This window comes from Parus major, chromosome 19 (genome assembly GCF_001522545.3).
Source record: "Parus major isolate Abel chromosome 19, Parus_major1.1, whole genome shotgun sequence".
NCBI classification, from domain to species: Eukaryota; Metazoa; Chordata; class Aves; order Passeriformes; family Paridae; genus Parus; species Parus major.
Genome location: NC_031787.1, coordinates 6,345,547 through 6,359,914, shown reverse-complemented (window position 1 = coordinate 6,359,914; position 14,368 = coordinate 6,345,547). Strand labels below are relative to the sequence as shown.

The 14,368-nt window shown below is 43.8% G+C and overlaps 1 protein-coding gene and 1 long non-coding RNA gene across 3 annotated transcripts in view; one reads left to right on the top strand and one right to left on the bottom strand.

Moving 5' to 3' along the window:
• PIGL (phosphatidylinositol glycan anchor biosynthesis class L) overlaps positions 1-14,368 on the bottom strand; it is a 54,311-nt gene that overhangs the window by 18,797 nt on the left and 21,146 nt on the right. For both annotated transcript variants that reach the window (XM_033518839.1, XM_033518840.1), the window contains exon 3: positions 223-313. In XM_033518839.1, coding sequence (XP_033374730.1) covers positions 223-313 — 91 coding nt within the window. The remainder of the gene's footprint in view (positions 1-222; positions 314-14,368) is intronic.
• Positions 11,317-13,403, top strand: LOC117245281. Its single transcript, XR_004499828.1, has 3 exons — positions 11,317-11,407; positions 11,794-11,930; positions 13,197-13,403. It is a non-coding gene; the product is annotated as an uncharacterized LOC117245281 (long non-coding RNA).

Below are 14,368 nucleotides of genomic sequence, written 5' to 3'. Positions count from 1 at the left end.
TTACTTTAAAATACAGAAACCATTTAAGAGTTAAGAAATAGAAAAGTGAAATTCCTCCACTGTTCATTTTTCACTGGGAAGGAAAGAAAGCTCTTCAGAGAGAGAAGATATATCCTAACCTTAAAGTCTCCAAAGAAAGCTTCTACAGGGAAAGGCAAAGCCCAGAACACTGGCTCAGGAGTAACGTGGCAATTGCCTGTGCTGCAGAATATGTCACATTACCAGGTTGATGTTCTTGGCTTCTATGTGCTTCAGGACAAGGGTGGCAAGGAGCTGTGTGTCCCACTCCACAGCAGGATCATCTGGAAGATCCCTGAAAATGAGAAGGGCAATCAGTCACTTCACTGCTGAGAACTTTGTAAAGACCATTCTGGAGAGAGATCATCTTAATTACAGAATGAAATCAAGATAGATGTACTTACCCTATAAAACCACTGAACCTTTCTTAAGAGTTACAAGCTTGGATACTGGAGGGTTGAAAGAGAAAGAGCAGTTCAAGCACCCTCCTCATGGATTTGCCAAGGTCTCTCTTTCCTCTTACCGCCAAGGCAGACTTTGTGACTGCTTTACTTCAAGCAAGATCTATTTTGTAAATTCTTTTTTCTTGATTTATCCCAGTCAAATTTAAAACCCCTTTAAAAACACATTTTTCTGAAAGACTTCCACATCATAATCCACTGGTGAATTACATTGGGAAGGTACCAAGCAAACTCCTGCAGTTGTTTATTCAGGAATAATCCAGTAACCACAACCAGAGGACAGTAGAGTTGTAATTATATGGCCTGGATTTGATAGTAGCTGTTCATGTGTTTATTTTGTGCTTTGCATACCCAGCTGGTATGCAGAGCACACTGTGACTGAACTCCCTGCCTGGGTATTTTGGGTTACACGGTTCTAGGGGCAGGGATCATGAGCCAAATGCAAAATAGCACCAGCCAGCCAAGAGAACATTCCATATTTACACAACTGAGAGCTGAATGTGACCCCCCAGTCATTATGTTTGAATGATGCCAAGAAAACATTGCTCACAAAGTTGCAAAGGTTATTAGTAACAATAGGATAACACACAGCTGCTAAAGCCCAATAATGACATGTTAAACTGGTCTTTTTCTCAGACCTTTCCCCTCCTCTGGAAGTGTGATAATCACTGTGAGGTGGTTCAACAGCAAAATGACTACACAGCATTCTCCCACAGACACAGGGGCCTGGAGCTGAACTGATCCAGCTGTTTGCAGCAGAGAGCAGGAGCCACATCCCAACACTGCTCAGGCCTTGCTCCCTCCCCAGACTGCAGGGACAGCAACATCTGCAACAAAACTACAGGGAAATGTCTCCTTGGCACATTCCAAAATAAACCTCAGCCTGGGTCTTCAGGAGAGGTCTTCTGGCCACAGATTTTCCCACTGCTGTTAACAGTAGTTGGAGTGGAAGGAAGAGCTTTATGTCCAAACTGACTATTAGATTTTCCCTGTTGTGTTACATGTTCCTGTTCAGCTCAGAACCAAATAATGTGAATTACAAACTCCAGCACAAGGGAAGGAGTTCCTACACCAGGCTACACATTCCAGCTCTGGTCCCTGTAGCAGCACTACAGCAACAGAAAGGTTTGTGTTGTTGGCAATTCCCTCTGGTACAAACAGCATCTTTGCCTGGTGGACACCAGACACCTGAATTCCACCACTGGAAAGATGCCCTGGTGCATCTGTGGCTGCCTCATCAGCCTAACAAACCTGCATCTTACCTGCTCACACACAAACTTCCACATCTCCTGTTTAAGGAAGAAGTGGTCCTGATGACCTGAAGGTATGACAAATCCCAGCATGTCACAAGCCTTAAATTGAGCACATTTATAAACATAATTTACCTAAAACATCCCAAGAAAGAACCAGAGTTCAAGTGCAAGTCTGACAGTGCTTCAGTTGTTTGAATGATACCTTCGAGGTCTGTCAAGCCTTAATCTGATAATATTAAAGCAGCAAATTAGTCTAACAGGGATTCTTACACTGATCACTTCCACTGCAAACATCATTCCCCTTTTTGGACAGGGCTTAAATGGAGGAAGTCAAATGTCCCATTAAAACAGGAAGGGTGCTCTGAGAGTGAGAGGTCAGGAAAAAAAAGTAGGGCTTGGAATTTATGATGTCCAGGAGGCTTTGGTGTCATAGCCACTGCACTCAGCTTTATTGGGCTGTCTCCAAAAAGACTACTGGGTAGTGGAGCAGGTTTTAACTAGTTTAGACAGATAAAGATCATCCTCGTCAATGGAAATGAACAGCTGGAGGCAACGGTTTAGAATCCCTGGAAACAAAACAATCTGAAGGCATGAGCAAATTAACTCCCTCAACACTGAACTGATTAAGCAGGAATATTATACCCAAAATTCTGCTTCTACCCAAATACTGCTGGTCACAGAGAGACCACTTACTGCCAGTAAGGAAAAGGAAATATTCCTCTTGCATCGTATTTTTCAGGTACCAAAGAGAAGCTGATCTTGCCAAACAAGGGACACATGCACAGAAGCACATTCCTAACTCATTAATAGCCATGATGGCCCATTGAAGTATTCCCAGCTCATTCTGTAAACACAAAATCTTACATAGAGCTAAATGACAAACCCAGAGTCACCCAGAGAAGTCAGCAGCAGAACTGGCAATAAATTCATCTAGACTGCTCCAGGAAGTGACTTTTCTTTTATGGTAAGAGTTTGTGTAATACTTTATGAAGTTGGAAATGTGTTCCCATGATAGTAAAGGAAGCATGAGACCAGTAATTTTCTGCCTGTGCTCTGGATATCAATAATTGGGTACAATAAGGATGAAAAGGTCACGAAGAAAACCGAGTTCATACACAGCCATGCTCACAGGACAGGCTTACAGGAGGTCTCCACAGGGACATCAAACTTGATATCATACATGAAAAAATATTTTTCCTAATATCATAAATAGGTTCTCCCCAAACCTGGACAGTCCCTGGACATGCTGCATTATTAAAATAAGCTGCATTCATTGTTTTTACCTTCAGGACTTTATATGAGAAACATTCAGCGTTTCAATGGTTAACTGCACGCTGCCTTTCTGGCTAAGGCTGATAATGCCTCTGAGCTCAAGGTCGAAGGGCTGAGATAAAGGACTCTAAAGGAGTGAAAATTAGCACATTCCCTGGAGCAGACTGTTCCCCTCCCTGTCCTCTGCCCCAGAGAGCTCCTTGTTGCTGCTGTCAGTCACTGCCACACATCAAGATATAAATCCTGCAGCAGAGGTCATGCTGATGGAGGGGGCTGTGGGAAGGGCACAGGGGTTTGGGCACTTGGCCATATTTTCATCAAATGATTATGGTCTGGAAGGGATGTTTATGGGATTCCATGTGTCTGATATTGCATGCAGGTGGCTGCTTGGATGCAGGGAAAAATGGAGAGATGCATAGAAGAAAAAAAATACTTTTAAAGCTCCAGAAGAGCTGTCTTCCCAGGAATTTTCAGTGAAATCTGTGCTGTGCACTGTACAGGGAATTTACAGCTGTGCCAGGGGATCTGCAGCCTCAAGAGAGGGAAATGGAGAATTATGGTGCTGCAGTTGCTACAGTATGGAGAAGGGTCTATCCCTGCTTACTGATTTCAGCAGTCACAGGAAACATTGTGTTCAGAAAACAAAATCCTGCACATTCCTCTGTATCCATCCTCTGGTAGCAAGAACCAGACAGGAACCCTGTTTTTCTCCATCTCACTCCTTTGTTTTCCTCCCTGCCAAGCTGAGCAGAGCAGACACTGGCATCTGCAGCTTCCCTTCCCAAGGTTTGCCCAGGAAGGATGCAGTGGATGTCCTGGATATCCTGGAGCTCTCTTGTGGGGAGCTACAAGGGCCCACAGCAAATCACATCAGCATTAACCACCATCCCACCTTGTACAGGTTTGGCCCAACAGCCTCAGAGCTGAGAAGGAGAGATGTCAAAAATCACTTTGTGCTGCCAGCTCCTCTCCAGGCCTCCTCCTCTGCCTGCCCTAGGCTGGAGCTGCTCTCCCACCTCAGCCTGGCCATTGGAACACGCTGCACTCTGCCAGCACTGCTGGCCCTGCCAGCAGCCAGCACAGTTTTGTAGGGGCATCTTTCTAGGAACATTTGTGCTCAAGATGACCAATATTCCTGTCATTTGGGAGGTCACTTCTGGCCAAGGTAGAGATTTCAAAACCTTCCGAGATATATATTGCCAAGTTATGCCCTCCTTACATGACAGACTGCTCAATCCCTGTCCAATTTTCCACTGCTCATCTTCCACAGAGCTTTCAGCAGCAGCCAGTGCATTCAGATGGGCAATCCTCTCTTGAAGCCTTCCGTGTAATTTATTCAGCCCATGAACTAAGCTCTCATGACTGCTCTAAAGGTTAAGTTAAACCCAGCAGCTGGTCTGTGTGATGGCCACGTGGCTCCACAAACAGCAAATGGGCTAGTGGAATAACCTTGAGATCTGACCCTCCGGAAATGTGTGAGCTGGGAAATCCCCAGCTCCTGGAGGCCTCTGGTAACCCCAGAGCCACCCCATGTGGACCAGCAGGGACCTCTCTGCCCTGACGTGAAAGCTTTGTGGGTGACTTTTATAGGGAGCAGGCAATAGAGTGACTTCTTGGAGATGTTAAGGTCTCCATTTACACATTCCAAGACACCAGTGCAAAACTTTCACGGTGCCCATGTGATTTTCTGTCCCACTACACACCAAAAGGGACAGGATGAAAGAGCTTTCCTATTTTTTACTGCCTTTTTATCCTGCAGCACAACCTTCATCAGTCCAAGGCTAGGGACCAGGAAACTTTTTGGCATAACTTCTCCTCCTTATCCCCAGTGTCTGATTTTACACTAAATCAGCCCAAAGGTCAGTGGGTTGATGGCAGGTGAGCTGCTGTGCACGAGGCTCCCAGCTGGGAACAACGACCACAATGTCTTTGTTGGAACAGAGGATGCCCTTTGTATAAAGTTATAACTGTATGAAATGAACATCTGGGCAATTGAACTGGATCAAGAAACAAAAGATCCCACAGAAAAAAATGAGGTGAGTGGACTGTTAGGGAAAAAGCCATGTGATGACTAGAGGCAATCAGTGACCTTTATATCACAGCATCAAAGTAATTGAAAAAACTGTGTAAACAGAAATTATTTCATGCTCTCCAAAGTAGAGCAGAGAATTTTTATTTTTGTGATTGTGCTAAGATAAGCTAAGACCAGCTAGCCCTAGGTCTTGAAGCACAAGCCTCTTGAAGCCTCTAAATCCTGACTTTTATAACTATGTATAAATTCCTCTTCCTACAATGGACAATTACAGACAGGAGGGAATTATTGCTGTTAGACTGCATGTTCATCTCTGATTCAATTGAAAATAACTCACTTTGATAAATGATCAGCATCTTGCAACATCATGTTCTACAGAGAACAGATGCTGTGTGCTTATTGGAATGCAACAACCTCCAATTTGGGAGAGAAATGGACTCAAGCAGAATGGCAACTGTCAAATGAAAAGCCACCTACGACAGGGAAGCTCAAGAAATTTTTAAATCAGCAGCATCCTCCCTCTCCTCATAGTAAAGAAATACAAATTATTCTAAGAGTTGTATTTTAAGATTGGAAATAATAGTCTTAGGGTTTGGTGTAGGTAGAGGGTAAAGGAAGTGGGGAAGATGTTAATGACTGGAATATTAACAGTAAAATACCCTGGGAGAGCTCTGCATGTTCCCACTGAGCCATGGACAAAGCCAGCACACCTCTGACAGGTGACACTCTAACCTCCTCCACAGCTCCCCAAAGAGAAACAGTAATTAGGTCCTGAGGTAACACATTTTTTTGACTTGGGCATGATTGTGTGTTTCTCTTTGAGAAATAAGCATCCTTTGGGCTTACATTCACAGGAATTATGACAGAACACAGGACTGGTTGTTTGCAAAGACCTATCCAAATGGCCCTGTACTCATTTATTTTTTAAAATGAATTATTGATGATTTCTCAGCAGAGACTGATGTCTATTCACAGGGATGACACAATTGCTTATCATAATTTGAAATCTGGTATTCATTTGACGTCTGTGCCTCAGCTCCTTGTTGATAAATTACAGCACAAAGCTCTGCAGGAACAAGTTCATATTCAATGTCTTCAAACAAAAACAATTGATGGTTCCTTTCAAGACCAGAAATACATAGAAGCTATGATGGCTAAAGCTAATTTTAAAAAGTAACTTTAAAAAAATAGTTTGGAGAGGGCATCAGGCCCTGCTGTGTAAGACAGGAAACAAAATTCAACTCAATTATTTCTGAATTGATATTTAGTCACAGCATTTTTATCTTCTGGTGTTCACACCAGTGAAATGGAAATAATTATATGTTTACCCCTACGTAAAGGAGTTTGGGATCCTTCTAAGGAAAGTGTTATGTTCATTCTCTGATTTCTGGATGGAAATCTAAGACGTGTCTCAGCAATCCTGGGTACTGGGAACCCACCCTTTACTCCTTGTACTGTCTTCCCATGGGGTATTGAATCAAGTTCAATATCTTGGTCTTGACTTGAAGGTCTAGCCCAAAATATACAAAATACTGCATAAAACCCCAAAATTATGAGTATGGTCAACAGTTCTGTCCATTTGGAGCTGAGGAACTCTGCAACAAGGATAACATTTCAAGCAGTCAGAACTTCCTTAGAGGCTGGTGCCAAACAGTGAATGGACTCCCAAATCAAGTAATCACAAACTGCTTGGATTTCTACTGCAAATGCCAGGAATACTCCTTGGAACCTGTCCTTTTTAGCAGAAAACACAGTAATATTTAAAGTTCAAAATTCCCCAGGCTCTCCAGAGAGGATAAGAAATCTGAGACATCTGGGCCAAATGTCATCCCAACAATGGAGACCTCGTTTGCCAAAGCACGTGACAGGGGCTGGGTGTGTCATCTACTGGGCACCTTGCTTTGGTCATGTAGGTGTCACCACACGATGCTGCAGCTCAGGGACAGGATTTCCAAGAGGAACCAAGGAGCACAACTCCTGGGCAAAGCAGCAGCATTTCAGTTCTACCTTCCTAAGGCCAGGAAGGTGGATGGAAATGCTCAGTGGAAAGCCTGAACAGCAGACATGGACTACAGCAGCTGGTGGCATTTGGGAATTTCAGACTACACTCCCAGAACCATCTGCTCTTGTTTGTGTCAGCTCCCACGGGAGGGATAGATTGACCTGATCCCAAAAACATGGACTGGTCTCTACTAACTCCCTGAGCTCTGTTATGTGCCCCTTTGGGATGCCTCTGGTCACTGATATTTCAGACAATAACAGAAGGACACAGCCCATATTTCTCCAAAGCACCATCAGCACTGTGAGGAATGAGCATCCCTAGGCCCAGATGGAGTGATCAGGCAGATCCCAGAATGGCTCCCAGCCATGATCATTCCTCATTATTATTATTGTTGGCTTTGCCATAGTGCCTTGGAATTAATCTGGGCCCTGACAGTCTAAGTTGCCCTGACTGAGAACAAAAAGCCCAGCAATCCCACAATCACCACTGATGTTTAAAACTGAAATACAACTCACCAGCAAAACCAGGACTCTCTGAGGAGCAGACCACAGGACTTCACTCCTCCCTTAGTTTATTTTGTTTTGTAAAATGCTTTGTAGAAAAGGGCTCAGTGGGGCAGAGTTTGAGACAGGGTGTGTTAAGCCATTCATCAAGCCGTGTCCAGCTCACACAAGTCCTGGCACCACTGGTTCAAGGACAGACTTCCAGTTCCAAACTGGGGCAGGAGGTCTCACTGTCCTGACAGAAGAGCTGTAAGAGCACAGGTAGAAGGCAATAGCCTGTTGTTCTTAGCTAGGTTTGCTCTTCACTTCTGCCACACAAAAGGTCACACATGCCCAGGATCTCACAGTGGAAAAGGTACAAACCCAAGGGGAAGGAACAAAAAGTCTCTCACAGCAGCCAGCAAAATCTTTCAGAGGCAAATGACAGAAATACCACAACTTCCATATGCCAAATAAACCTGGTGACCCTTCATCACAGTCTTAATATTAAATACACCACACTGTATAGGCAAAACTGCAGTTCTGATTCTGGCCCATGGCAGTCAAACAGGACTTTGCCACTGACTCAATAGCCAGACCCTCAAAAAGCATGAGAGCCAAAAGCATAATCACTCCAACCAAAGAGATAGACCTTGGTCTATTCCACGTAACAAAAATACTACAGTCAGAAACCTCAGGAGACAGCTTGTAGCCAAATCAATCCCTCAGCCACTTCAATTAATCATCTAGAAAGGGAAAGCACAGAATAGTCACTTCATGGACATTGATTTCTCATGCCAAAACTTATGTAAATGCAGATGCAACTTCAGCAGAGAACTCCAGAGGATGATGGCCTGATTCCAAATGCAGCTTCCCATGTTGCAACATTCCAACTTCCCTCCACCAGTTCCATCCAAAAAAGTTTCCTGACTTCTCAGCTTCCCACAAACTCCCATCTCCTGCAAACCATTTGATCTATGCAATGATATGGGAACATCAATTCTTGCAGTCATGCTGTACCCACATAACGCTGATGTTCTGATGCCCTGGGCTCTCTAGGTGGGTGCAAATTTCAGTCCTACACCAAATCACTTCCTTTTAGAAGACAATGTATCAGGAAGTTAAACACCTCTCTTACTCCCACAAACTTCACTGGCATGCAAAGTGTCTGCTCATGCAAACAACCCTCCTGCAGGCAAGGCGAGTGCCCCAGTTACAGGGTTCCAGCAGCAAGCTCCTCTCTCCCCGCTCCCACTGAGACCTCCCACAGCAGCCCGGCCAGGAGCTATGCCCGCAACTCCATTTGCGACAGCAAAGTGGGCCTCGGCAACAATGAACAAACCGAGCAGAAGGAACGCGGGGCCCTCGGCGGCCGCTGCCAGCGTTATGCAATGCTCGCTATGGCAACGCCGGCGCTCGGCAGTAACCCCGCCGCAGGCACTGAACTCTGCCCCACTGGCGAGCGCCGAGCCGCCCACTCGCCTGGCCGGGCTGTTTACACTGCTCACATGACGGCCCGAGGGAGGCTCCTGGCAGCCGCTCCAGCAGCCAGCCGGATTTCTAGGACCGGCCGGCGATGCCAAAGGCTGGCAGCGATTCACCCTTGCGAGCTGCGGGGGCCGCCCGCAGCGCCCCGGGGAAAGGAAGGGAACAGGGGCGGCGAGAGGGGCTTCGGCCTCCCGACACCAACCCATCGAGGAGCCAGCGAGGGGAGACACAAATCGGGAAGCTTTAAAGAAGGGAACCGTGTTGTTGCAAAGTGTGGAATATGTAAAAATTCCTTTGTTTGCTAAGATGTATAAATAGTAAAAAGTTCTGATGGTTGATTTGTGGAGTTCCACCTGGCACCCAAGCTTGGTAACTCTGAAATAAATAATCAATGTCTGTCTCGAGTGTGCCATTACTGGCTTGCTGCACGCTGGGTAACAAATCCGATTTTTGCAGACAACAGTATCTTTTTTTTTTTTTTTTTCCCTTAATGAGTGGCAGATGAGTGAAGATAATGAATTGGAGCTGGGCACATAACACCCGTCAAGAGCTGCGTGCCATGAGCTGCACGTACCTGGGTTACACGAGGTTGCACAGAGCTCCCAGAACGACACAGGACTGGGAGCTCAGAAGCATTTACCAGGGCACCAAGAGGGATTTGGAGACAGGGATGTTCCACAGACACCTTGCTAAAATGGTGATCCAGTCTTACAGCACAATCCCGTAAGAAAAAGCTGCAGACTCCCAACCTGTTGTGTGAGGGCTGCTATTGCTCCAGCACTTCCACAGCATTTATTTCCACACATTAACAGATGTTCATTAACACACACCACTGTGAGGCTGGTATGGGGAAGTGAGTGAATAACTTCTACATTTTCTAATGAGAGAATTAAGAGCTCAGGTAACTCTTCCTGGAGAGCCCGAGGCAGCTGAGTAAGGGGCAGAGCCTGGAAGGGAGCCCTGAGCCCGGCTCCACGCTGCAGCACCCACGCACACACTCCAGGAATATGTTTCACTGCCCAGGGCAAACAACAATCCAATCTTCAACAGGTCTCTTACTGGTGTTCTGCAGAGCCTCGTGTATTCCTGGGCACTGGGACTGCACAGAAAACACATTTACAGTTACAAATGATCCACCAGTATCATCAAAGGAGCTACTTAAATGTACCCCCAAAACTTGCCAGGGACCAAAGTGTGACCTCTGCATCACCTAATCGTGCTCTGGATGACACAGCTCTGGGTCACCCTTTGTGTCAATATTCTAGGTTGCTCTTCCTTTTAGGGGAAAAAAAACCTCATTTCTTGCCCTGAAATATTGTATTCTCTAGTAAAACCTTGCTACTCACAATAAGAGGTTGTGTGGATTTCTCTTCTTTGCTATGATGACATGTTCCTTGTCACACAAATGGACCCTGCAGACACAACTCTGAAAAGCAGTGCCTTGACACCAGAACTGCCTTTCACATGTTCATCCAGTTATCCCTACATCCAAACATAAAAGTTTCATTTAAGAAAATAGAAAGGAAAATTGTTAGGTCTGGCTAAAAATCTTAACACTCACAAATTTCAGTTTAAATCAGTGGCTGAGTCTCATTTCTGCAGGAATAGGCTGGTTGCAGTTCTCTGATCCTCACTGGTGAGAGCAGCTGTGGGACTCTCCTTCAAGCCTCAGTCTCTTGGCACCAATCCTGCAAAGCCCTCACCTCTCTCCCCCACAGGTCAAACCTCTGCCTGTAAATGTTTTACCCTGCAATATTATACAGTGCCTTTCCCAAGGCAAATGATAACCCAGCCTTGGCAGCCCATTGTGTGGCTACTTAGAAGAAGAGACATGCTGAGTATTTGGCTTATGAAACAGAAATACAGGAAGAAAATATTTATAACAATGCTACTGTTTAAATAATGGAGACCATAATTTATTACAGATGTGACCCTTCTCCAAAATGAAGGGTTGAAATCCTGTTGATGCAATGTAATGACAAGAAGTAGAATGCACTTAATGAAGAATTCAACCAACTTCAATTCTGAATTGCCCTCTTTTATCGCCTGCCATATTGTACCCCAAAATAGGAACAAAATTTGTTTTTTCAAGCATTGTTTGTCAGACTTTTCAGTGCTCAAACATAAAACTGATTGATAGGAATCCTTCAACCTAAAAGAGACTGAGCACTTCTACATTTAACAAAAGTTAGTTAATTATTAACAATTAAAGATGAGAAAATGGTATGGAACTCAGACAAGATTTGTTATGCTTACAGTCACATATAAAGAATGTGGAATGTATGTGCACGGAGGAGAGGATGTGTAATGAATTCTTTCAATGCAAATGGAAATTGCAGAGAAACAGACTGCAACACTGAAATGAGAAACCCTGAAATTACTGTACAAGGAGTCTACAGGTACAATGAAACTGAGTTAATATGTGACTGGTTAGAAGAGGGGGCATGACATGGCATGGAACTATAATCAAAATGTTTTCATTTAATGCTTCATTTGGCACAGAAGGATCAGATAACAAAATATTCACCCCAAATCCCACTTCAGTTACTAAAAAGGTATTTTGGTTTCCTGCACTGCAAAAAAATACCTTTTTTTTATTTTAACCAAAATGGATGTCCAGCAAAGAGTTCATGTCCCTTCTTCCTGATGCAATAAAACTGAAATTATAAAACACCACCCACATTTGTTAATCTAGTGCACATTAGGAAAAAGGTGAATATGTGACAAATTAAAACATTCACTTCCTATTTGCTTCATTAAGTTCTGTTTTCTCCTTATTAAAAAGCTGGTGTTGCATCATCTGAACAGCATTTCCTTCAGAAAAAAATATCTAAAGTCTTCAAAATTGGCTTCAGTATCTCCACCAAGAGCAACAGTAAAACTCTATGGGCAAACAAGTAAAATGCATTGGACTTCTTTGAGGTACTGAGTATCTTTTACACTCTTTTACTCATTTTATGAAAATACCTAAATGTGTTTAACCATTTGCCAGCATCACTTACCTGCTAACAGCACATCTTGTTCTATTCACAGCTGCTGTGTGTTGGGAACTCTGCATTGCTGGCACTCTGTTGGTGGGGCTGGGTTCTTTCAAACAAAATTCCTACTTGGTAGTGGGGGTTATGTTAAATGTGCTCCCAACCTAGCAAGTGTCCTTTAAGGAATTGATTCTTTTTAATAGTTTTCTCTAATCTGAAGTACCACACCCACCACCTTCTAATTCAAGTTTACACTGGAACTGGAAAACTTTGTCATTTCATATATACTGATTGAACTAGGGCCAAGGGGAATAAAACCATTAAGGTTTCACGTGAACTCAGAGAAGAAAGACTTCTTTGGTAATATAATTACAGAGCACAGAGCTCATAAGAGGAAATGAACTACAGGGATTTATTTGATTAGACTTTTTTTTTTTTTCCCCTTTTCCTTTTAATGATAGCAAGAGCTCTCCTTCCCCCACCCCTTCCAGTCTAACAGTAGATGTTAAGTAAATTCTTGGCAGGCAGGAACTGGGACTGTTATAGAAGGATGTTTCAATGGGACACTGTTATGGGATGGAGTGTGTCCAGTTCAGTTTTGAGTATCTCATCCACCTTGGTTGTTGCTGCTGAGGAGCCCTGAACAACACTCCAGTTGTATGAAGAGTTTGTTCAAGGAGCTGAGGTTGTGTCCCAGCACATCACCTTCCCAGCATCAGGACAAAGCTGGAGCAGGGACCTGTGAGCTGCTGCATGGGCTGTGCAACACTCAAGGGCAGTGACCAGAGTTTACTTTGTTGTCTTGGTAATGTTGTGGTTGACCTGGGTTGACCAGATCAGTGTGACTTAATCATCCTAAGAAGGAAACAACTGCAACAAGTGGCAGAGCTAATTACTGTAGGTTCCCTCCCTGAGTGGACTTCCTCAAGCTCACGTTCACAACCTTTGGCCTGTCTAAGCACTCAAACAATTCTGATTGTGCACCTCCCTGGGACAACTACTCCAGCACTTCCGAGGTACTCTGCACCATGAATCTGTATCTATCAGTAACAACACACTCCCTGGGATCTCAGAAAGCAGCAAGTTATAAACGCCTATTTACACTGTGTCAATATCGAGAATTTCACTGACAGACTGCTAGTTACAATGTAAAGTGCATGCTTTACCTACTCAGTGTTTTTAAACCCTATTTTTCTCTCTCTCTGTACAGTAATGCAGCTGTGGAGACTATCTGGGAGACTAAAACAAATGATGCCCTGATATAATCATAACAGAGCTGGAAGAAAGGCAATCTCAGCAAAAATCTTGACAGCAGAATCTGCTCCTGTTTAAGTCTGACCTGTTCTTCCTGCAGAAGCAGCATGACAGTATGTTTTGCAAAAGATTTGTATTTATATGCTTGGCTGTCAGCTCTAAATGTTGCTCCTTGTCTGTATAATTATTGCATAGAATGCTCAGTGGAGATGTTCTCTAAATTGAAATAAACAGAATCAATACAGACTTGAGTTAACTGCACTGTCACACCACATGAATAAAACACGCTGATGGATTCTCTTGGCTAGCGTTCAACAGGGATTTGGTCATTGCTACTGCTATGCAAAGTGCATGTTAAATGGTGTGCCAGCAGTTGAAAAATGCCATTTCTGTCTAAATTTTATCTACTCTTGTTACCAGTAACTCCTAGGATTCCTCAAATAGAAGGAGTTGCGTATTTATCTCTGCCACACAGTACAAAGGAAGAAAAAAGAAACATTTTAGAAAATACCTAGGTACAATGGTTAACACTGGATAGGGATCTAGGGGATAGATATTACATAATAAAAAATTACTCAACATAATTTTACAACTTTGAATCCTCTGCATTTCTTGTATGTATTTTCCAACATCAAACCATCTTTTTTTTCATGCTGCCTGATGAACTAGTACAGTAACACCGACTCCTGCACCTTCACTTGGTTTTGCAGTTTGTGTATCCTTTAGAATGTCTCACAAAGTGACAGCCAAACCCCTGAAGGTGGTCACTTCCTTCATTATCCCAAGCAGACAAAGGTTGTTTCAGTTCACTGGAAGGCACTAAAGCATGTACAGGTCTCATCTGATTATGGAGAGCCTGTAATGCCCCGAGGCCACTGAGACTGTCAACACAGCTGTCCCTGTGTGCTGAGACAAACGTCCTGCCGGGCAATCTCTGAGTCTAAATGGAAACACAACTTCTGAAATGGATTAGGGGTAAAGACAAGGACTGTAAATAGGCCAGGAAGCCAGGGAAGTTTATTAGGTATTACTGAAGGAGATTCTATTGAGCTGTTAGGAAGTACCTTGACCTTGGTGCTGTTCTGCAAGTCTGAGTATTCTGAAGTATTTATCTCTGGTGACCTGTTG